This window comes from Centruroides vittatus, unplaced genomic scaffold, assembly GCF_030686945.1.
Source record: "Centruroides vittatus isolate TY-2023 unplaced genomic scaffold, ASM3068694v2 scaffold_1172, whole genome shotgun sequence".
Lineage (NCBI taxonomy): Eukaryota > Metazoa > Arthropoda > Arachnida > Scorpiones > Buthidae > Centruroides > Centruroides vittatus.
In genome coordinates, this window is record NW_027122672.1 from 144,611 (window position 1) to 169,485 (window position 24,875).

Consider the following 24,875-nt stretch of genomic DNA (forward strand, 5'->3'; position numbering starts at 1 on the left):
TTTCACAGTAATCAACATTTATTTATTATTCTCCCTTAATTGTGTTAATTTTATGAATAACGAATAACATACTTTTGAAGAACAATATTCATTATTTCGGATCCTTATGAGGAACAGATACATTAGTGATATGCAAATAGCAATTAAGATCACACTGTGGTAACTAAGGGCTTTGTTTCAGTAGGGCTGACAGACATTTTCATTTTGTATAAAACTTTTTTAAAACATACTATATTTATTCTAATAAACAGCACACTGTCCATAACTTTTTTTAGTTTGTAAATGCACTGCACACTGTATATTAGATGACGCTTACTATTAGAAGGCAATTATTATTTCTATTCTTTGGAAATTAAATATAACTATTATTTGAGGGCAACTATTAATGAAATAAATCCAGTAATTTTTTCATTTTATTATTATTCGAACAAAAATGCAACACTTGCTACACTCAAACTTTATTCCAACGTACAGTAAGAGTGACAATGCCAAGTAGAAATAGTATTTGGCATGTATGATTATTTAAATTTTATTAGAAAAATAAATAATGCACAGCACTGTCTGTCGGCATTACATAAAAATAATTTATTATGCGAGTACTTTTAACAGTATACACCATATATTCCATGCGGGTGTGGGACAAGCAGTTAGAATCTGAATAGGAAATAACGTTTTTTTTTTTTCAATCGCTTGAATTTAAATGTTATGTTCTCCATAAATGATTTGCGTGAAGATGACAATTGTATACCGTTAAAAGTATACAACTGTTGTGTAATAAATTATTTTTATGTAATGCTGACAGACAGTGTTGTATGTTATTTTGCTGAATAGAATGTGTCATTTTTTTCATTTTACAGTAAGCCATATCTTCCTCCAATATAGTGTAGCTTTCTATTACAATTTGTCATTTATTAGAATAAATATGCTGTAATTTACTTCTATTTGTGATTTTAAGCATTAAGTAATTACTTTAGTAAAACTTTGATCATGCATATTCTAAAATTAGTATAATACAGAGATCAGCATGGATTAAGTAATTATTTTACTTATATTTATAATTTAGAGGATCAATAATTATTTCAAGTTAAGTCCTAAAAATATACTTATGCTTCTGATGAGAAAAATGAGCCAATTCTATTGATATAAACATTTTTATAAAGAATTGGTTTCCTGCAACAGATTCACAAAAGAAAGAACTAATTGAAATTTATTTTCTATTCAATTTAAAAGGAAAAGAAATAATTATACAATATACTTTTTGACAAGACTATGTCTTGTTTATAAAATCGTACTGCCTGATGTCTTACCAGCTTAGAGGTATGAAGGAGTACATGTCAGGAGTTGAAATTTGGCACAGAGTATTAGGTGCCCAAATCATGTACACATTAAATAAACCAGACTCGTAGGTAGTCGGGGGACTGGGGACCGAGACAAAATAAAATACAAAATGGCGACACACACTACAAACAGGCAGTAGTGCGAGATTTGTGCATATGTTGCTCCTTGGTAAGTTGGAAATACGAATATTGTGAAATCAAATTTTGACAAACACGTGCATTGGGAAGTTCAAAAAGCAAATGTTACTAAATCAAATTTTGACAAACGAATCTTTGAAAAAACCCAGTTACCTGTCCCGCGTTATTCCCCACATATTTCTGGTCGCCACGTGCTAACCTCAACCGATTGACCGGAGATATCTCGTTTCATCATCAGAACTTTTTGAAACTAGATGGCGTGTTGTTATAATTTTATATTAAAGCTGCTAACTTCCAAAATATAATTATTTTTTCTTTTTACATTTATTAATACATATATTTCGTTTGTGCAAAATAAAAAAAATAATTGCGAACGATACAACAGTCACCATTATTTTTTTCGAAAACGGGAAATTTTCGCATTGACAAAAATTCAACCTAGGGCATCATGCAACGGAGAGAAATTTCAACATTTGATAGGTTAATTTCACTGAAAATGCATCGTGGATGACCTTGTGGTCGTAGCTGTGGCCGGTGAAGTTTGAATGATTGCGCTCAAAACCAGCGATACCAAAGATGATTGGAAAATGAGAACGAGACCTGCCGTGAGTGTCGAAGTGATCCCGCTTAGTAGTGAGTCTCCGAGACATAGTCTTGTCCCAAATACGGCCTTACCGTTTTACTTTTTTTTGTATTATTTTTGTTGTTATATTGATATAACAACAAAAATAATGCAAAAAACAAAGCTATACAGCTTCATTTTTCATATTGGAAGAGATATAAATGAAGGAATCCATGGACTTCAAGAAAATTCCATAAAAGAAAATTTTGAAACATCTTAAAGAAAATTAGTAAACAAATATGTTACAGCTATATTATACCTAAGTGATTCAGTATGGTTCATTTATGAAAGTGAAGGAGAAGACAGTTAATAGAAAAAATATATTATTATTTTAGAATAAGTATATTCATTACAGTTAAATTACATTTATTATTTAAAATGGTTTCTAAAACATAAGAGCATTATGAAATTTGAAATTATATTGTATAAAGAGAGGAATTGAATAGATGTAACTTGGTAAAATAAATTCAATTGATTGGATATCTCTCACCATTGACAGAGGGGATGTATTCAAGTAACATGGAAAATATACAGATTGGCACCTGTACTGTACCTACAAATATGAAGGAAGGACCATTCTGGAAATTTCGTGACTTCCTGATGTCCCCATCTGATTCTGCTTGTCACCAGGCATCAACAAGAGAAATAAAGATTTAAAATTACCGACTAGTGTCTTGCACTGGGACTAACATAAATAAAATAGATAACCTGCCAGTCGAGGGAGTAAATGCCAAACTCACTCGGGTCCCTACAGCAATTTGTCTGATGCTCTACGTATTCAAGTTTAATTCTGGGCCATGAATTTTCAGGGAAGCCTGTCTCAGACATGTTGAGCTCCATCCCTCAGCTTCCAGCCAAATCCATGGTGGGCATGATTAAAAAAGGGCAGAGAGATGAAAATTAAAAATTAAACAAATAAAACAGTTTTATGATAATTTCCTCTGTAGCACAATGACAGAGTTAACACTCTCAACAACTGTAATAATAAATTCATTGACATTAAATTGTCAGATGATGAATAATATACAAGTAATGATAATGCACTGATATTCAATTTAAAACTAGAATAAATGAGTTTCTTTAATTATTAATATTGTCTGTTGCCGACTGCTTGTGGCTATGATTATCCAATCTTATAATCTATTTATGTAGTAAAACTTATAATATGGTCATTTAACTTATTTAAGCAGTTAAATTACAGTAATAACTGAAAATAATAAGATAGTTATTTAGAACTGCACAAAATTTTAATAAATATATCAGTATTTAAAATAAAATAATAAAATATTAACATTTCTTCATCCATCTTCAGAGCCCAGACTTCGAAGATGGATGAAGAAAGTCCAAAAGTACTTAGTTGTGATGTTTTGTTTTTACGGACTCCAGTTTAAGCAGAAAGCTGATAAAAAGATGTGTGATATTAAAGAGTTAAATTACACAAAATATACTTTAAAATGCATAATTAATATTTTAAGTTAGTCAGTTAAATTCTCACGTTACCAATTCATTTTAACCATAATTAAAAATTTAATTGGTAACCCTATACAATCAATAAAATACAAAGGGTAATTCTCCTGATGCAGATTAATAGAATATCTTAATTTTGTTTATTTTACTTATTAAATTTGTCCTGAAAGTTTTCTTAATGAGTAAGAAATAAATATTAGTTCTTCATTTCAATGACTATTTTTTATTCAATTTTTAATAATAATTTTCTTTAATATTAAAAACAGTGTAAAAAAATAGTCATTTAAATTATCTAAAATTTTAAAATTTTATGATTAATGGTGCCAGCACTCACCAGTCTTGTACACTATTGAAAGATTCTTCATTTGTTACGTCATACATTAAAATAAAACCCATAGCGCCCCGATAGTAAGCAGTGGTAATAGTTCTATATCGTTCCTGACCTGCAGTATCCTGAAATGCAATTAAAAGAAATAATTTTATTATTAAATGGTAGTTAATAAATTAAAATTCATTTATTAAAAGTCAAGTTTAGTTTAATTTTAAAATATCGACTATCAATATCATAAATGTTAAAAATTAGAGTTATTCAAGAGATAATTTTACTGATTATAATCAAAAACAAGACCAGGGATAAACTGTTACCCTTGGTAACAGCTTATAACAGTAAACACACAGAAAAATAAACTCTATTCTGATAGAGGTCTGTCTAACACTTTGATTAATATTTCTCTTAATAAAAAGAAATTTCATTAAAAACTTTTATGTTTAAGGCTAATTCACACTAAAAGTAATCAGTAGAAGTTGAGTAGAACATGGATAGTATCCCGATCAAAGACGGCATGGAATACCACTTGCTGTTTCTTATCACCACCCAGTGAATGGCTCTGGCCAACTCTATAACCATATAAAAAGATAGGGGATCGATGGAAATTCGGCTACATTTTAGAGCCAGGTGTATAGTAGCAACTGTTTATGCAAAAGGAATAGACATTAGCAACTTACATATATAATGATATGGGAATTATAACACTGAAGAACAACATTGTGTCAATGAAAATTATATAATGTCTAAGATCTGTTCTAATTATATTATGCACCTTTGTCATTACAACAAGTATTGTCTGTAATAAATACTTCACTTAATTACTTTTCAATCATTTTACAAATATAATCTGGAGAATAGATTGCCAAAATTGCATCATTCTGAAGAACAAAAAATAGTGTCAAGATGCGTTTTAATAATTAAATTATAAAAAAGAAAATACACTATCTGTCTAAAATATTCAAATATATGAAAAGTAATACAATAAAGGTAACTTTTCTATATACAAGGTGAAAATAATAATGTATTTTTTTTAAAAACATTCTTCATTTAACATTAATGACATAAATTTATCTAATGTGACAGAAACATTTGTTCGTGACAGGCATGTGATACAAATCTGCTACCATTCCAAACAATTTTCTTTATTAACTGAATATAATAATTACAATTTCATAATAATACATTTATATAAACAAAACAATAATATAAATCCTTCTATATAAATTTTAATAAATATCAATAATCAAATTTGAATAAAATAAAAATTGCTTCCTTAAGTAGCTAAAATATTTATTCAACAAGAATTATGGAATAAATATTTTGAAAATCTAACAAAGCTGTTTTTATGTTATTTTCAGGCTTTCCAGCTTGTCCTCGGGGAATATCAACACTAGTAATAGAAAATATTGGATTCTACCATCACATATTGTAAACACACCCATTACTAGTTCTTGACTAAGCTCCGTCGTCTGCCAGACAATTATACAACCGCTACCACTCCCTTTCCTTCCCACTACAAAAATGACATGTCCTGAACAACATATCCTTTAACACTAATCTCTTTTTTCATCCAACTGGTTTTTTACTATTCATTACCATGCACATCCCATCTCCCATGTTAACCACACCCGACTCTTCTTTCATCTTGATCTAAAAGAAATCAGATAGCTATATATACAGTACTGTACTTGAAAAAATTAGAGAAATAAATCTGGTTTTTATTGTTATTGATAAATTACGATGCCAAAGTTTACACAAATTGATTAGAGTTATTAATGTTAATACAATGCTCTTTAGTATAGCATTGATCTCCTCTATCATATATTACTGAAGTAAATATAGTTTTTTGCTATCCAATCAACATAAGCTATTATAACATCTCCATCTGTTACTTAATTTTTTAATTGTTTCATATTGGCTTCCACTTAATGGCCATTGCTCCTACTTTTATGATTATGACATTTTATAATTAAAAGTGTGTTTTCGGGAATATAATCTCTATTTATGATACAGCTTGGACATGCCAGCAGAGATAAAGTACAGTACATATTTACAACCACACCTACGCATTTACTGAGAGAATATTTTTATCAACTAGTGTTTTCAGCCTACTCCTAGAGGCCATCATCAGGTTTCAGCCTATTCTATGGCAGAGATATGTTCTTTAAAACAAACCTTTAATTCCCTACTTGTTTCCCCAATGTAAAATTTGGGTGTGGTACAGTTGCATTCTAATTTATAGATAACATTTTTTTTTTTGTTCCATATGTTAGTGCTATGTACATTTATTTTCTTATGTAAGCTGTTGTGATGTTTGGGTACCAAAATAATACCATAATTATTTCATTTATTTTTAATTCTTCTAAGAATATTCATTATGTAAGGGATTTTAAAAAATTTATGAGCTGTGTTGTCAATTGGTTATTTGTGTGTATTAACTTTTTTATTATTAATCCAGTTACTGATCATGTGCTTGCTATAACCGTTCATTAAGTACATTTTTATGATGTCTTCGATTTCATTGGATTTATCAGTTAATTTTATCTAAGTACATGTGAAAAGTGTTCTTTTTACATGTAATATAATCTCCACACACAAAAATTTTTACACTCTTCTTAAAATTTATAGCTTTTTTATTCCTTCTTGATATATAAATCTCCAAACTCCCTAAACATCTGAGATAAGATAACAACACTTGAAAATTGAGATAGGATATGTGACACATTGGATATGATCTTAGCCTTCTGAATCTACACTGACAGGTCCAATGCATAGCCACTAATGCTATTACTGGCTATCTCTTCCTTATGTGAGCTTCATGTTCTACCAGTTTTGCTCTGAGGGAATGGGCAATGACTTCTATATATTCCAGTGTCTTATTAATTCTGTGATCTATTACCATAACAATGTATTCCCAATATGTACCCAGATTATTACTGGATAAAGGGTTATTTGAAGTGTATAGAGCAGAGGTGGGCAAGCAAGAGTTTAGTGGAAGCTGAAATGTAGGTTTTGCAAAATGAATGGGAGCCACAGTTCTGTACTGTCGTGGTGGATAGTATGGTAAGGCTGGGAAGGATAGCATTTTCAGCAAGAACCGCATGTAACTCAAAAAGAGCCGCACATGGCTCTCGGAGTCGCATTTGCCCATGCCTGGTATAGAGCAACCAGTTTGCCTTCCTTCAGTATAATATACTGTAAATCGGTCTAAAGCTCTCAAAATTATAGTCCAACAGTCTAGCCAAACTTATTTATATAGTAAAGTATCGTTTATCCAAATCAATTGGGGACTGGGGTGGTTCGGATAACTTATTTTTCGGATAACCAATTATATATGAAAAAATATATTAACCTATCCCATGTTGAAATTTTTCTCTGTTGCGTGTCGCTACGTGTTTGATAATCTCTGCACACAAAGCTAGAACTAATTTAAAATCGTAGGCACAAAAAACCTTTCACACACTATTTCTAGCAGACAAATTAATGAGCACAAACGTTTTCGGCCGTTTTAAAAGGCCTTCTTCAGGTGCACTGAGGACGGTTGGAAAGTCGGATAGCCAATGTTTACGTGACGTCATTGTTTATGAGGGGTTTCCTCTTACAAGTGACGTCTTAGCAGAGAAGGTTTAAACGAAATTGACCTTGGAAAATATTTTAAGATTAGCCAAGATGCGTGAACTATTGTCGAAGATATGCGAATCGTGAAAGGCGGAAAAAAGGAAATAGAAAGAAAAAGGAAAAAGAAACCTGATAAATTTAGAAACTGCACGAGAGAACGAAACGGACAAGGAGAGGGTGGACCGGCCTATTTAATTAAGGGGGTTATCGAGGAGTGACCGCCAGGCAGGGGAAAGCGAATCTGCATCCCTGCTGTTAATGCAGTTTCCTTTGAGGGATTCAGTAAAGATCTCTATAGCTTCGATTGTTCTAAGTTTGCTAGAGTCAAGAATAGGAACGGTAATCCTAGCATCTTCCCATTCGGCCGTTATACTGGGTTCGCTTGCGTACTGGGCTAGGGTGGAATTAAATTTTTTGTTGCGCGCGTCGTACCTATGCTCAGCTATCCTTTTGGTAAGCGATCTGTTGGTTGAGCCTATGTAGGTTAATTTATTGCTTGGCTTAACTCTATTGTCCACCAGCGGAACAGAGTAGACCCCTGGAATCCTGGCTTCGCTGCATTTATCCTTGTTATTTGTTAGAAGCTTATAAATCGAAGGGCTGCGCTTGTACGTAAGACCAACTTTGGCTTTTTTGGATAAGATTTTATACGCTTGGCTCAACCTAGGGTCGAAATCAACAACAACTTGCTTACTTCGCAGGTTACGATGACTGGAACTGACGGCTTTGTTAACAACGCGATCATGTATTCTCTGGGCCAGCACATCTATAAATTTACCGTTGTAACCGTGGGCTACGGCGATGCGTTTGATGTGCTGGATTTCACGAAACGCGTCATTAGTGTTAGAGCAATGGGTATAGGCCCTACGGATCAGGGCCCGGTAGGCGGAAATTTTATAGGTAAAGGGGTCGTTCGAGGCTGAGGGGATGAAGAAAGGTAGAAGATTAGGCTTATGGAATACACTAGTGGTTATACAACCGCGGTCTAGGAAAATACTGAGGTCAAGGAAATGGGCCAACCTATCATCCTGCTGATCAAGCTTTAACTTAAGCCCAAACGGATTGTTATTAACAGTCTGCAGCAGCTTACCAACGTCCGGTTCGGATCTCCAGATAATAAGAATATCATCAACATACCGCGTGTAGAGTACAATGTCTGCATTGAAGGTTTGTAGGACTTCGCTATCTAATTTTCTAACCACTAACTCACAGAGGTCTCCAGACAGGGGGCTACCCATTGGGACCCCTCTTCTTTGAAGGTAGATTCGCTGGTTGAAGGTGAAAAAGGAGTTGTAGCATACTAGGTGGGCCAGCTCCAAAATCTGCTTGTGGTGCTTAGGTCCGGGCGGAACGGCTTGGAAGAGGAGGTCTCTAAGGGCACAGAAGCACGGCTCCAATTTAATGGACGGATACATAGCTTCATAGTCTCAGTGCACCTGAAGAAAGCCTTTTAAAACGGCCGAAAACGTTTGTGCTCATTAATTTGGCTACGTGTTGAATTTTCGTCGATGTTAAGCCTATCGTAAATTTTTTAAAATAATAATCAAGGCTATTGTATCGTTAAAAATCATTTCTTAATTTTGTACAAACAAAATAAATACATTGAAAAATATAAAAACAAAAAAATTATATTTTGGAAGTTAATCTAGTATCAAAAATGTTCGATTTGGCACGACACAGTCCTACTGGAATGCTTTCGGTTAACCAACATTTTGGTTGATTGGCTTTCGGATAAACGACGCTCTACTGTAATTGAAATATAATTTGGGTTTTGGTTTGCATTACAGATAAAAATTACTGATACATTTATTATTATTTAATTGCTTCTAAATATTAGAAATTATAAAAACTTAAAAGAAATGTTTGTTTGTTTATGTTTCAATAATAATAATAATAATTGTTATGGTGCTTAGAATTTATAATTAGATCTATATTATAATAGCATTTGTCAGTTTTTTTCTTTTAAGCAAATCAATTGATTCTCAAACTCCTGTCATTGGATATTAACATTAGAACTAATCTTTATTTATTTTTTTCAAGTTTACTTTAACATTTATTGTTATTATTATTTGATAAACAAAGCAGAAAGAAGCAATAGAATAAAAAAATGTTTTGTCATTAACTCTCATATGATCTTTTCACAACAGCAAAATTCTTTAATAACTAATGCTTTAGATCATTTTTAAAGGCCATTCTCGGGTTACAAACTTTAAATTAAATAATAGGGAAAATTGAGCAATTTGGAAATGCAAAAGAAATAATATAGAACAGAAAATATAAGAATGCCAAACCATTTTTAAATTAAAACAGAAAATAAAGAAATACAAATAATAGACATATAATAAAAATGGCATAAATAAATGATATAAATGTGATTAATACATGTATAAAAAATGTAGGCCACAAGGGCACAAAAAAAGGTTAAAAAAGGAATAACAAATACAGGAAATACAAAAAAAAAACAGCCATTTGGCCAATGGCCAAAAGTAATATTCTGACATTCTTGACAGACTGGAAGAATTAAACTGTCGAAACTGTAGGGGACTGTTTTAGATATAGTCCTAAGACCAAACAGGACCTTATTGATAAATTCCAGTAAATATGGAATGAAGATACAAGGGATACCTTGAATTGTAACTACACAATTTTGGAATACTTCCATTCCCTTCACATCATCTTTAAGAAGATTGGAAAAGCTATGGGTAAAGAATTTTATACAGAAGAAATCCCACAGTCTAAAAGATCCTGAAAATGACAAGGACCCACTTGACCCCACAGGCATTCCAGGAGTGTACATTCCTATTACAGATGATAGAGTGGAACTTGACTTAATATGTATGAAAACTACTTTAAGTACATGTTTGAAAGATTATAAATACAATGTTCAAAAGTCTCCCCTTCTTACAGCCCTGGCAGCCTAAACTTTAGCAGATCCAATCAATGAACTGTACAAGGGAAACAAGCTAAAATCATAATACCATCAGAAACAGGCACCTTATCTGACACGCCAAAATATATCCAAACAAAAACATCTGCGATGTAAAAAATTTCACCAAGTAAAAACATATGACAATTTACATGACAGTCAGGATTGTTTTTAGGAGTTTTCCTTTGGTAAAGATAAGCTTGGCATTTGGAAGTGAAATGTAGAAAAGAATGATATAGGTAAAAATCTTGTGGGTACTGCTTCAAAGCACCAAGCTTACCTTTACCAAAGGAAAACGCCTAAAAACAATTCTGACTGTCGTGTAAATTGTCGTAAGTTTTTGACAAAATTTTTTTACATCTCAGACGTTTTTGTTTGGATATCAATTGTTTTTTGTTTAATAATTGTATTATTACATCAAGACATAAGACGATGATGTACAATTCAGTTGGAACTTAGCAACTGCCAACTGAACAAATCATCGACCAAATGCACAGCCAACCAAATGCTTTCAATATTCATTTCGGTCAGCGCCAACTGAATGCATCGCTGACCAATTTGTTGGCAATGCATCGGAATACTGAGTGTTCAGCAATGTTGCCAACTGAACACTTTCAATATTCATTTCAGTCAGCGCCAACCAACACTTTTGATATGCCATTTAGAAAAGTCCTCATAAAAAGTTTTAATTGGTATATATTTTAGCTTTTCTTACTTTGGGTAACATTTTGAATAAAATTCATTTGTTTGAATGCAATTTTATCTTTATAAGCAAAAAATTAAGCCATAAAATTTGGGGGTTTTCCATAGAGCCTGAATTAGCTCTATGGCATAATAGAGCTCTACGGCATAATAGAATTTGCAATAGCCCCCATAAACTTTGACTTATCAACCCGGAAGTTTTGCAAGCTCCTCACTGATAATGAGAAAGTCTTAAGTTTAAAATTTGAGCTAGCTAGACTCAGTAGTTTTTCTCTACAAGTGTCTGCAGTACCAGATGAATAAGAAGAAAAACTGCAGCTATTTTTTTGTGATTTTTGCACTTTTCAATTGCTTATATTTTGGCAACCGCTTTACAGAAAATCTTGAAATGTTGCACACCACCTAAAAAAACAATTTTCTTTTGAACAAGATATTCAGAAATACTTCGGGTGTTTGGAGTGGAGAAAACTACCTCCGAAAATTGGCAACTCCGACTTCCTGTATATACAGTCAGTCAGTGACTTTTTTACTTGGCAGCTTGTAACTAATAGAATAGCTCTCATGCACTGATATCAGTGCATGAGGGCTATTCCATTAATTACAAGAGTCAAAATATGCTATCTTCAGCATGGAGAGCTTGGTACAAGCTAGACACTGCATAACCTGGATGGCTGTTTTTTTGTCACGTGTATCTCCACAGCAGGGTTGCCTGCATTTGCTCTTTTTATTCTTTTTTTAAGCTGTAATGGCTTATATTTTTTATTTGTGTATTAACTGTATTATATCATTTATTATATATCTATTATTTATATTTATTTATTTTTATCCTGTATTTTATTATTTTCTGTTTTAATTTAAAAATGGTTTGATTTTCTTATGTTTTCTGTTCTGTGTAATTTCTGTTGCATTTCTAAATTCTTTTGATTTAAAATTTAGAACCTGAGGATGGTCTTTAAAAATGGTTAAAAACCTTAGTTATTAAAGTTTTTGTTGTTGTAAAAAATGTCCTATAAGAGTTAATATCTACTGAAACAGTCATTCTTTGTTATTTTTTTGTTGTTTTGTAGTCATTTGTATTTCAAATACTTATAAAATTTAAGCAGTTTGTTCTCATAAGGGACACTCAGAAGTTTATAATCACCGATTACTTTGAAATTTTGTGAATGTACTATTTACTTGTACTTATAATCTATCAAAACTGCAGGATCCACTATTCAGGCATTCTGAGAAAACTACAATGATATTTTTCTAGAATTATTAATATCTACATAGAAGAATGATCCAAGAATTTGCAGCAGTCATTAGTTAAAGCACCATATGAAGAGCTTTTGTTTTCAAGTTTGATCCCTGTATGCAAGATTTCTTCACATTTATAATTTAATGTTTTCATTGTTAACTTTGTTATGTACAATTTTTATGCCATTTTTAATTATTGAATGTAAACTTCATTACTCATTATAAAATATCAGGGAATTCAAAAATTCTTTTTCAACAATTTAAAGTTTTTGCCACAAAATATATATATATATATATTGAATAAATAGATACAATTATTGTTCCACAAGAATATGACAGCATTTTGGGTGGTATTTACATAAAAAACATAATTGTTCATTGTGCCATTACATAATCATTTGTAGAGTGTCTCATAGAAAGAAGTCTGTGGAACTAGATAAAAAAAAAAAAATTGGACAAATTGGCTTGACAAATATACTGGAGCTTTTAATCCTTTCCCATTGACAGATTACAATATATATACATAGGACATGAACTATCACGTGATTGACAATCTACAATGTGTGGTGGGTAAAACCCCCCCATGTAATTATGTATATCTTATCATATTTTATAAAGTAACCGTTAACATTGTTTCCATTAACCCTATCGTTATAACTATTTTACCCATTTCTAAAATACCCTCTTCTTCGCAAGTTTTGGGCTAGTACGTGGTCACCCACCCCGTGTCAAAGGGCAGAAGGAGGATTTTCGGCACTTTCGAAAAGGGGATTACGAGAGTGGAAGCACGTGCGGAGAGAGAGGAAGTCGCCAGTAAAGAAAAAGAAAGGAACGAGAGAGGAAGAATCAGAGTTGTGTTCAAGGACTGGAGTGATTAAGAAATAATATAGGTATTTGCCGTTGGATGTTCGCCCCTCCGAAGGAATTCCACTTGATCAGGTTATGTTTTTCATTAATCATGAAAAACTTCCCAACTCGCCAAACAAAGAAGAGGGGTCTTCTTGTAACACAACTATCCTATGTTTCTTCATTTTTATCTAACTAACATTAGTCCTAGTCTAATTTAAGTAGATTTAATTAGTACTATTAAGAGATTAAAACCGATTGTGAACCGACCGCTTTCGGGACTTGAACGTGTAACTCGTACTACACGCATTGTGGATGAAAAAGGGTCATCGGCTTAGTCTTTGTAATTTACGATGACAAACGAATAAAACTGTTACTACTATCGTTTAATTGTAATACGTGTGTATCTGTGATATTATTTTATAACATGGTTTTCATTAACCCGTCACACCACAAATGCACAACAACTAATAACAATATAATATTTCATACATTTTCACATTTCCCTCTCTTTCCTCCTTTCCTTTCAGGGTTTCCATGGCAAGTGACAAAATCGAAAGACATGTAACAAAGATAAAAATGAACCTACTCATGACACTTTTTCTACCGTATATAAACAATGAAAAAGAAAACCAATACATTCAGATGAATCTCCCATCGATCTTCTTTTCCTTGATTATGTTCTATCTCGATGTTAAAATATCCTTGTTTGGATGGAGACAGATTGCCGTCTCATCAGTCTTTTCTCTGATCCCGAGTCCTCTTGCACTACTCCTTACCAGGTCAACGAGCTGTCGTCTCTTTGTTCGAAAAATGTCCTTCGACGCTTTCCACCTTGATTTTGTATGGTTCACAGGTAGCCAGAACAAATCAAAGAAAAAAGGCCCTCCATACACAGATCATGACTTTTTATACTGTGCCAAGTGGATATCCTCCCCCACGTGACCTCTGCAGGCCAATCTGGCTGCCAACATAATGCCAACTGGAAAAAGGTGATCTCACAAATGAAAATGAAGGGGTCGAGTGAAAAACCAAAACACAAAAATACATTGTCGCGAAGCACTACACATTTCTAGTTCATTCACACAGTCTTTACATTTTCTTTTAATAAGAGAGTGAAAGATGAACTCTGTGTTTTTGAAAATATTTCCTTCGTGTGTTATTTGAGACACAAACCACGCATATTTTAATGTCGAAAAACTGGTGTGCTCAACTGGTTGCAAATTAGAAATTGCATTTTAATAGCATCTTTATGATAGGCTACTTCTCTATTTGTTTTAAGGAGCAAACTACAGTTTTGTATATTTTTGATAAAATTTTTAACTTGTCTAGAATAAACATCACAAGGCTGACAAAGAGGAGTACATTTCAGCAGTATAATTTTTAATTGGAAAGATGTCATCTACAAAAATTTTGCTGTATATTTTAGAATTTTTTTGATTATCCCAAGAACAATTATTAATAAAAACTTTTCATTTTTTACATATGATTGTAATACTTCAATTAAGAAGTCTATAAATTTTATATTTTTATACTATTTCATCACTCCTATGTTACTTAACTATCTCATTTTATTGATTGATTGTCTATGGGCATACACTTTGATAAACTCTAAACTGGTTATTATAAATATTCAACGATGATGATGATGATAAAAATGACATACAATTAACCATATCATATTTTTTCTCATGCTGACAACTGAGATTTGGTTGAATCTGTATGTTGAGGTGCATTCTCAGAGCATACGAAACACTTTTTTATTTTACTTTTATCCTTGAACGAGAGAATTTAATAAATAAAAATTGCTACATATCTACATAAAATAATGCCAAGAAAAAATGATTCAGTTGTTAATGATTTAATGACTCACTTTAATGAATTCCCAATTTAAACTGCTTTTCACCGTTAGGTTTTTGAATTAAATTTATCATCAAAATTAAATATAACGAAACAAATCGGTAGCGTAGCAAAAAACATTTCAAAATTAAAAATAACAACAAATCAAACTGGATTTACAAGAAGAACAAAAAACATAAATCATTATTCTTACCCATATCTGCAGTTTTACTCTCTTGTCCTGTCTAAACACTGTCTTCACTTTAAAATCTATTCCAACAGTACTAACAAATGCCGAGGTAAACGAATCATCAGCATATCTGAAGAGAAATGATGTTTTTCCTACACTACTGTTACCAATTATAAGTATCTTGAACATATAATCAAAGTTTTGATCTGCAGCATCTTTCTGCCATTTTTGATCTTGGCCTGCAGCCATCTAAATAAAAAATAAAATTAATTAATTTAATATTCATTCATCTTGCAGGATTCTTATCATATTAAATTCTGTATTCCGTAAACATATAATTTAGAATTACGGTTAAAAATTCATGTAACTATTATCCAATTATCACAATGCTTAAATGAACAAGGGAGAAAGAAGTTTATTTTGAATGCTTTCAAACTTTGCCCATTGTCAAAAAATTCTTTCAAATTTACAAAAATGTGCCAAATGATTCTTTTCAGTCTGATTATTTAAATCAGACATAAAAAACTGGCACACATAAACTGGAACTATATACTAAACCAACAAAATTCACATCTAAATGCTAATTCCAGCAGTAAATGAACGAGTAACTTTAATGCTCAAACATTTTCGGCCGTCTTTCAGAGGCCCTCGTCGGGAAGAATGCACAAAACAGAAAAAACAGTTCTATCTTTTGAAAAGTTTTAGCTTTCGAACATAGTTGTGTTCTAATTTTTTAAACATTTAACCGCTGTTCAATATGAAGATCGTTACGTATTACAACATACGAATAAATTATTTTTTAAATAAAGCTATAAATAAATTCATTAATAATATAATATATGGTGTTGTAAAAGATAGCCCGATGTTTTAACGTATAAATGATATTTCCAACAGAGCATTCATTAGCTTTAGGATAATACTCTGCTGGAATTAGCATTTAGATATGAATTTTGTTGGTTCTGATTATTTAATGTGGGTTTTATGAATCTCTCTACGTAGTTTCCTCAAACAAAGCGATTCTAACTTTGACAACACCTTCTTACAATCCCGGAAGTTTATTGAATTCAATGCTGCAAAGAAAATTTCACTCTATACACATTCTACAAAAATGTTTCTTCTGAAAACCAATTAACAAACTTCAAATTCCTGACAAGCATTTTCATTTAGACAGTACATTTGTTAAGTAATCTCTTTAAACGTAAATCCAATTCTTTTAAGTATTATAAAAGATGATTATAAAGCACGAATTTTCTTCTTTGAAACAATTCTATATCTTTGTCACTATCATCATTGTAAAATTATTGATCTGAATTTCAAATTAATATGTGATTTTCAAAAATAAATTTCTCTACTTCAGATTTTTGAAAATCATAATTCTACTAATAGATATGCTTTTAAAATTTAAGTTACAAATGAATAAATAAACCTTTAAAATCCAGAATCATCTAATAATGTAGCCGAAAATGTTCATTTATTGAATTACGTACCAATTTGGCTCTAGAGGTAAGCGTTAGGCACCATCTCGTATTAACATTAATAGTTATAATTTAATTAATTAATTTAAATAATTTAGAACTGCTGGGAGAAAAAAAATCGGCCCGGAGCGGGACTCGAACCCACAACTCCTGCTTACCGTGCAGATGTGTTGCCAGTTACGCTATCCGGACCTCCAGTCCAATCTCCCCTTCCGGCCTATATAAACTAACGTTATAACCATCGACGGTAATTACCCTTAAACTAGCCCGATAGAGTTTCGGCATTTGGTTGGTGTCTAGTCTTATAATATATCGGGTTTAGCGATGTTGTTTATATTCATTTATTGAAAACTAATGCTAGAATTTTGAAGGTTTATCCAATTATTTTTACTGTTTCATCCGGTTCCGTATGCTTTATCAATTTAAATGACATTATTAGACAATTTAATAAATGTTAAAGTTGACTGTGTTAACATTGAGACATATTCTTTACAACTCTGAGTTAATTATTATTATTATTATTATTATTATTATTATTATTTTCCACTAGTTTGTTTCTTAAAGAGTATTTTCAGACTTAGAATTACGCATTAACACTTAATAATAAAACGCAGAGAACATTTGAAGAGGATAATTCAATTGAAACATCACCAAATGATTGCCTAAATAATCAGGCTAATTTTAAATAATTAATATAAAGTAATTTGCTACTAGAGGTAGACGTTAGGTGCCATCTCTTAACTAAATTAATAATTATAATTTAGTTAAGAGATGGCACCTAACGTCTACCTCTAGTAGCAAATTACTTTGTATTAATTATTTAAAATTAGCGGAATTATACCCGACTATTTAGGTGATTGTTTGGTGATGTTTCTATATATACTTATCAGGCTTTGTAATGTTTGTTATACTTATGGATAATTCAATTGATATGATGTTAGAAATATCACACCAACATTTGTGTAATTTAGCAGCTAATTTTTATAGTTGATCTAATATAAAAGAATTTATTGACAGGATTAGAATGGGATATAAGATCAAAAACATTTCTTATTTCGGACACTTTCCGAAACTAAAGTATTGTATAACTCCACTGTGATAGAAAGACAAACTAATTTATTTTTAATGGAGTAATAAATACAAAAATTAAAAAAATGTTCAAGTGCTTTTGAGCTTAACAACTTGTCTTTGGGAATGCAAAGAATATTCTGTTGCTGCGATGTTTTTAAAATCTCATCCATAACAGGATTATTTTTGAGAACCTTTCATAGGTGACTTAGTTTTAATGCAATATAATGATCCAGTTTTAAAATGAAGATCATAACTTAAACAATATTCTAATCTAGAATGATAACAAGAGCGAGGTTGAGGCCGAAGTTTAAAACGCAAAAACGTGTTCGTCGGACGTTCGGCGCCGCTTTCCTGTAAGCCTAGAAGTTTGACAATGGCGTTTGGAAAGTCAGTGGGATCATGCTCGACATTCCAAACGCCATTACCAAACTTCTAGGCTTACAGGAAAGCCGCGCCAAACGTCCGACATACACGTTTTCGCGTTTAAAACTTTGGCCTCAACCTCACTAAGAATGAACTGAAAATTAAGTTTGCCCAAATCAGCAATATTCAATCTGCATTGAGCAGAATCTGGAATTGTACAAAACATTTTAGGAAATTTACAAATTATGGAAACAGGTTTTTAAACAAATTTAAATTGTGATAATTGGGATAAGCTACAAATGTTCAGAAATAATAGAATGTAAAGATGAAGATTTGAAGATTAAAATAATCAGAATAGATATTGTGTGGCTGTACGCCATATTTTTGTACATATGAATTTTAGATTTAATTAGTTTTAATAATTTTCTCTCCTTCTTAACCCTTCTTTCTAATTTCCTTTGTCCATTGTTCTGGCTTCTGGGAACGCGGGCTTCCCACTCCCCACCCACCAGGGGGTCGTGTGGAACAAAGAGTTCGAGTGGAGGACGAGTAAAATCTGGGTCATCGAAGAGTCACTTTTTCTCCGGCCGGACACGAGGAAGCACGGACGAGAACGGCGAGCTCGTGAGACGGAATTCTACGAGGGCCGAATAGAGAGCCGTGAGGTGAGGATCCGGACCGTAGAGTCAAAGACACTGACAAGAAATTATCCTAAAAGGTATTTTTACAACGTTGACGAACCCAGAGATACGCAGAATAAACCACCAGCCGGAATCGGAGTTCAGCGAGAACAAGGGTACCCCACTATCCTATCAATTCTTCTCACTTCCTACTTTTATACTTTTCTATCCTTTTAGGTTTAAGTTAGTTAAGAATCGCGCGGGTTTTATTGTTACAATCGGACAACAAGAGAAGTTGGACTGAGGGAATCCACAAAGAACTTATTTGTATATATTATTAATCGCGAAATTAAATTTGTTTTAATTGAATTCACGTGTCTGTGTATTCCTATCGCGCTTCACACTTTACAATTGAATAGGGAATTTTTCATTTACTGTTTTGATAACATACATCATTCAATAAAGATCTAATAATATTAAATTCTTAGAGGCTATATATATATATAGCCTCTAAGAAGAATAAAACATAAATCATACAAAGAAATGTAATGATGACAGTATTTTTATATAAACTGTATTTGAAACTAGTAGTAGAAAGTCTTTACAGCAAGAGCATATCAATCATATCACATCAACGACAACTCTCCGTTTATAATTTGTATAATTTTTCTATTATGATTAACGAATTGCTGTATCATATGTTTTTCTTTTTTCTAGTCAACACAATATGGTTTAAACTTTATTTTAAAAAGAGAACATTGATATGAAAGAGACAGTAAAAAGAAAGTAAAAAGAAGAAAAGTTTACAATACTAAACCTAGAGAGTTGATTTGATTTACAATGAGTAAATGGAATACAATGACATAAATATTACATTTATCAACAATTTCAATGTGTAATGTAATATATGTATTATATTTCAATTACGTGTACATAATAAAGGGTTGCTGCAGTAATTATCCCTTAGAGAACAGTTAGCCACGGCGACCTTCTTTTTTACTCTCTATGGCAGTGACCTTCCATCAAGTACGGTTATATAATCTTATTATTAGCCATAGTAAGTTTTTTTACTCTCCCTTTATGGCACTGAACCTCCATCAAGTAAAGTTATATAATCTTTTGTTTCTCTTGTGCTTTTATTCATGCATTCTCATGCACTTGTATTTAATCTAACACGTTTCATAAATTAAACATGGCTCTTTAACAATGATTTTCTAAAAATATAATATGACATTATGTTTTTTAATTGATAAAGCATGCTATTAAAGAACAATGACTTTATTCTGCTTGAAAGGATTTGAAAGTCTTCCTTTATTTAATAACAAAATAGATTTATATAGATGAGAAAGATGTGCTATAAGATGTATAGAAGATTAAGTTTCATATTTCTCATAAAATTTCAAAAATAACTTCTTCCAAGAAAAATAATTATAAAGAAGAAAACTATTGAAATTATCTGTTTTTAGTTAAAAATAGTAACGTTAAGTTTAAAATAGAATTTATAATAAAAAAAGCTTTCTGAAGAGAAAAATCAATATTGAACGCAAAGCTTTGTTATTTAAAAACAGAGAATCAAAGTCCGCACGGAAAAATATAAAGCTAATTAGGTCATTTCAAAGAAATTAAACAAACAAAACTATTGAAAAAGTCAAAATTCACTTAATGGGATTAACACTTTATTCTCGGATATCTTCTACATTTTTGCAGTTTGAATTGTAAGAAAATTATATTAAATACTTCAAACAATTAAATTCAAATATCTACAGTTTAGATATAATTTAAGACGATGCGTATGAACAGTTTTTTTCAATAACATTATTTGACTCTTTTTGATGTAATGAAGTTCACTCGGTGATTATGCTACAAGCTGTGAAGTGCCAATATACACAAAAGTAATGAACAACACAGTACAGGTAGTACTAGTTTAATTTAAAAAATAAAAGGAAAACCCTCCAGATATACTGATATAAATTTATATCCATAATCCATATATAAAATTATATGTTCATGACAGTATTTCAACTCAAAATATGGAAATACTTTCCATATTTTGAGTAAATTAAAATATAAACAAAAAAGTCACTAAATGAAAAAAAAAAAACACTGCTTGTATGTATACACGGTTAATAGAAGTAAAGTTCTGTTTAAAAAAATATAACAATAACTAAAAAACAGTATTTAATGCTACTAATTATTTTTCTGTATAAAAACACAGATTTATATTGTAGCATTTATAGTATTTTCCAGATATTTTATATATTCCTGATTGCACTTCTCTATTTCTTATTTTGGATTTAGTGTCAGTTGCTAAATGGTGCCATGTTTTTACTTTTTCCTTCAAAATATTATCTTTAATGCCTCTTTGTATCTTGTTTCTTTACAAGAACATAGTGGGGACAAACAGTTACCAGACAGTACTGTCTGTTGAAAGATGACAGGATCACTTACAAAAGCAGGATCCCTACTCAATTTACTGTTAACATCAGTTCAAATCAGCCAGTGGCGTAGCGTAGTGGGGGTGGCAGGGGCGGCCCGCCCCGAGTGGCACTTTTAGGGGGTGACAAAATTTCACAATAAATAATAATAATAATACAATACACCTGTACAATACACAATAATGATGATTGTTTTTGCCGAAAAGTTCTTTAGAATTACTGTATATTTTAGTCTTTTAAATTGAGACACCTAAATAAGGGGGCGGTGAATTTTCCTCCGCCCCAGGCAGCTGACACCATGCTACACCACTGAAATCAGCCCTCAGCATTTGTTGTGGCTGATACAGAGGCCCAGTTCATTTTGTTCATTTTTATCATCTCTAAACTTCTCACCTGAACTTACTGAGTAACTGCTAGTACTACATTTTCTGTTGATACTTTTCATTTTCTGGCTGAAAACAGCCCTGGTTATATTATATGTACAGTACCTATTACATAAAATAGCAAAAAATTTAATTAGCTGTTGCAGTTTTTCCTTAATAATGTTTATTAAACTGATAACAAAAATAATTCTTTCACTGAAATTAATGAAAAAACTCATCCAAAGATCTATAAAAATTTTATTCTGATATTGATGACAAAGTCAGTAGTATCTATTTATGATAATGCGTGTGGGCTCTCTTTGAGAGTAGAAAAGGAAAGCTCCTTCCAGGTGCACTTTCTGTCGCATCAAGGACAACTTACTAATGAAGGTATTTTGTAAAAGCTCCTATAGCTCACTTTTCATTCCTGTGAAATCTCATGATCTGTTCACTTATAAGATGGCTGCATTTAGGATTTAATAAATAGAGCCTTCATAGATTGTTCATCCACAAAGGATGGAGAGGAGCAGATTAAGTTACATCTTAGGTAGCCACAGGTTGTATGTAGTGGTCACATATGACAGGGTCTTCTATTCTATCTATAAGTATCTCTTACACCACACAAATGACCCACCCTGACTCAAGTGCCTAGAAAGAGTCAAAATCTATAAGGCATTCAAAAGAGGGGCAGCAGTTAACTATAAAGAAACTGACTTCATTTCATCAGCTTGGAGGGCACTGCTTGAGATTTCTTAATTCTCTACGGAAGTATTTTTTTTATACTAGACAAGCACAAGTCTCCCGTATGCTTGAACTTTGATTTCAAAAATGTCGTTTTAATTTTTAATTTGTTCCATTCTGTATTCTTTATGTAGAAGAAAACGTTTTCTGTAAAATTTGTTGTTTTTGTTGGATTGTGGTATTCATGAAGTGGTTTATCCAATTATTAAACCAGTATTTCAACCAGTGACTTTAGTAGTAAGGTATACCAGTCAAAGCTTATAAAAAAAAACTATTGGAAAATATGCAGAATGTCAGAGAAGCTAGATTTTTCCTTAATTGCCATTCTCTGGGTATTCTTGCTATTCTTAGGTGCCATTTACAGGATAAAATTACTACCAGAATGTACAGTACCACACTAGTTCCTGTAGTCGGGAACTTGTACCTGAGATAAACTGGTTGATAACGACATAATACACAAAGAATGAAAATATGCTTTGTTTAGTTTGCTAATCTCATGATGGCTTTTAAGAAGTTCAAAATATACATTTTAAAAAAAATGAGACTGTGATAAGCTTTAATCTCTGGAAATAATTTTTTTTTTGGCTAATTCTCACTTACTTTCATTCAGAGATGAAGCTTGAAAGAAAATTTAGTAGTGTTTCAAAGTAATAAATTCAGCATTTTAAGATAAATTATTTCCAATTTAATGATATTTTTTACATCCTTAAACAGATAGTTCTAATGAATTTTCTCCTTTGTTTTTGGCAGAAAGAATTTTGAAACTTAAACCTATGTTCTTCATAACATTTCTTTAAGTGTGGTTCTTCAATATTTTTTAATATAATAATATAGTTATTTACATCATATAGCTGATGACGATGTTCTACGGCAAGGAACAGATGATCACATTTTTCAAGTAAAATGATTTCAATCTATTTTTTAATATATTTTTCTCCCAAGTAAAATAAAGTGATGATAGTACTATTTTGACATTATTCACTTTTTATTATAGTTCAGACCTAGATCTGAATTTAAATATTTTTTTTACAAGTTCACAATTTTCCATTTATCCTCTTAATCTTTATTTTAATTGTAAAAATATTGCTATCATTACACTTTTCCGAAGAATTTTTTTTACTATTCTTTGTTAGAGACAACAGAGCTTTAATGATTAAAGATTATGACAAAAATATTGCTGGATTAAACCAACAAGGAATATTGTTTTCGCAACACTACAAATTACTCAAACAGTATATTCAATCTTAAATACAACCTTTAATATAATAATTTTAACAAATTTAATTTTAAAAAATAGATCGACAATTGTTATACCTTTATACAAATAGAAATCGGTATCTTATATAAAGTAAAGCAGGGGTTGCCAAACTTTTTTGATCATCGACCCCGCTACAACTTTTCAAAACCTCTCATTGACCCCCAACAAAAATGTTTTTTACAAGAAAAAAAAAAAGCTCTTACTACTTCAATACATATTTTTAATTTTACATTTTTACATTTATTGTATATATGTTAATAATAGTTTTTGTAACTGACAATCAATGAGATGGGTGAGCTTGATGATCCTTAGCAAGATTAGCAATATTTGATTCAAAATTCATAAGTTTTAGTCTTAAATTGCCTGGAAGTTCCACATTCAACTTATTTCTCTGTTTGGTTAAGATGGAATTATCATGGCTGAAACCAGCTTCAATCATACATGAACTTGGAAATGCCTACAAAAAAGAATTTACCATATCACAAAGTTTTGTGTTATATTTATATTTGTCTCAAGAAATTGCTCAAATTTAAATTTTTAAAGAGTTTCTGCTTCAATGTCGGCTAATAATTCAATAAGTTCATCTTGCAAGTTGATGTCGACATTTTCGATTTGAGCGGAAAATGGCGCCATAATCCATTCTGGGATATCATAATCTGCAAAATGCTGTACTATTAAATTTACTAAAACAATATTCAAAAACATAATAATATGTATAGTTATATTTGTGATTTTTATTTTCAATTTTTCCCTCAACCCCCAGGGGTCGATATCAACCACTTTGGCGACACCTGAAGTAAAGATTGTTGATGACTTTTATTATTATTATTATTATCCAGTTTGAACTCTATCATTTAATAAATTTAATTTCAATCCATTCCTGTTACTTCTGTTTATGATAATTAGTTTTAGTTTTTATGATGGACTAATCTAGTGTCTAGTGGAATCTAATTGGGCTGCAATTTGAAAAAACTGTAGACCTATAAATTCCCACTGTTGCTTTTCTGTCCTTAATGTAGAGGACAGAGTTAGACGAAAGTCAAGACCAGATACGGAAAGGAAGCCCCAATTAACCATATACAAACTTCCGGTTTAGACCAGAAACCATGTTATTTCAATTAAAAAATTCCCAGAATGGAGTTATATAGATGACCAGCACGACTCTACTGTTATCAAGAAAAGTATGATCTTGTAGTGACTAATATATACCAAGGTATATTATGTCTATATGAGGGATAGAAAAATGAGGACTTCACAAGATAATAATTAGGAAATCGGCATAAAGATAAATGAGAAACTGT

The 24,875-nt window shown here is 31.5% G+C and overlaps 1 protein-coding gene across 2 annotated transcripts in view; it reads right to left on the reverse strand.

Moving 5' to 3' along the window:
• LOC136986784 (ras-related protein Rab-3) overlaps positions 1-24,875 on the reverse strand; it is a 48,695-nt gene that overhangs the window by 6,590 nt on the left and 17,230 nt on the right. For both annotated transcript variants that reach the window (XM_067284397.1, XM_067284398.1), the window contains exons 2-3: positions 15,274-15,498; positions 3,899-4,017 (exon numbers count right to left, since the gene is read on the reverse strand). In XM_067284397.1, the coding sequence (XP_067140498.1) occupies positions 3,899-4,017; positions 15,274-15,498 (344 nt within the window). The remainder of the gene's footprint in view (positions 1-3,898; positions 4,018-15,273; positions 15,499-24,875) is intronic.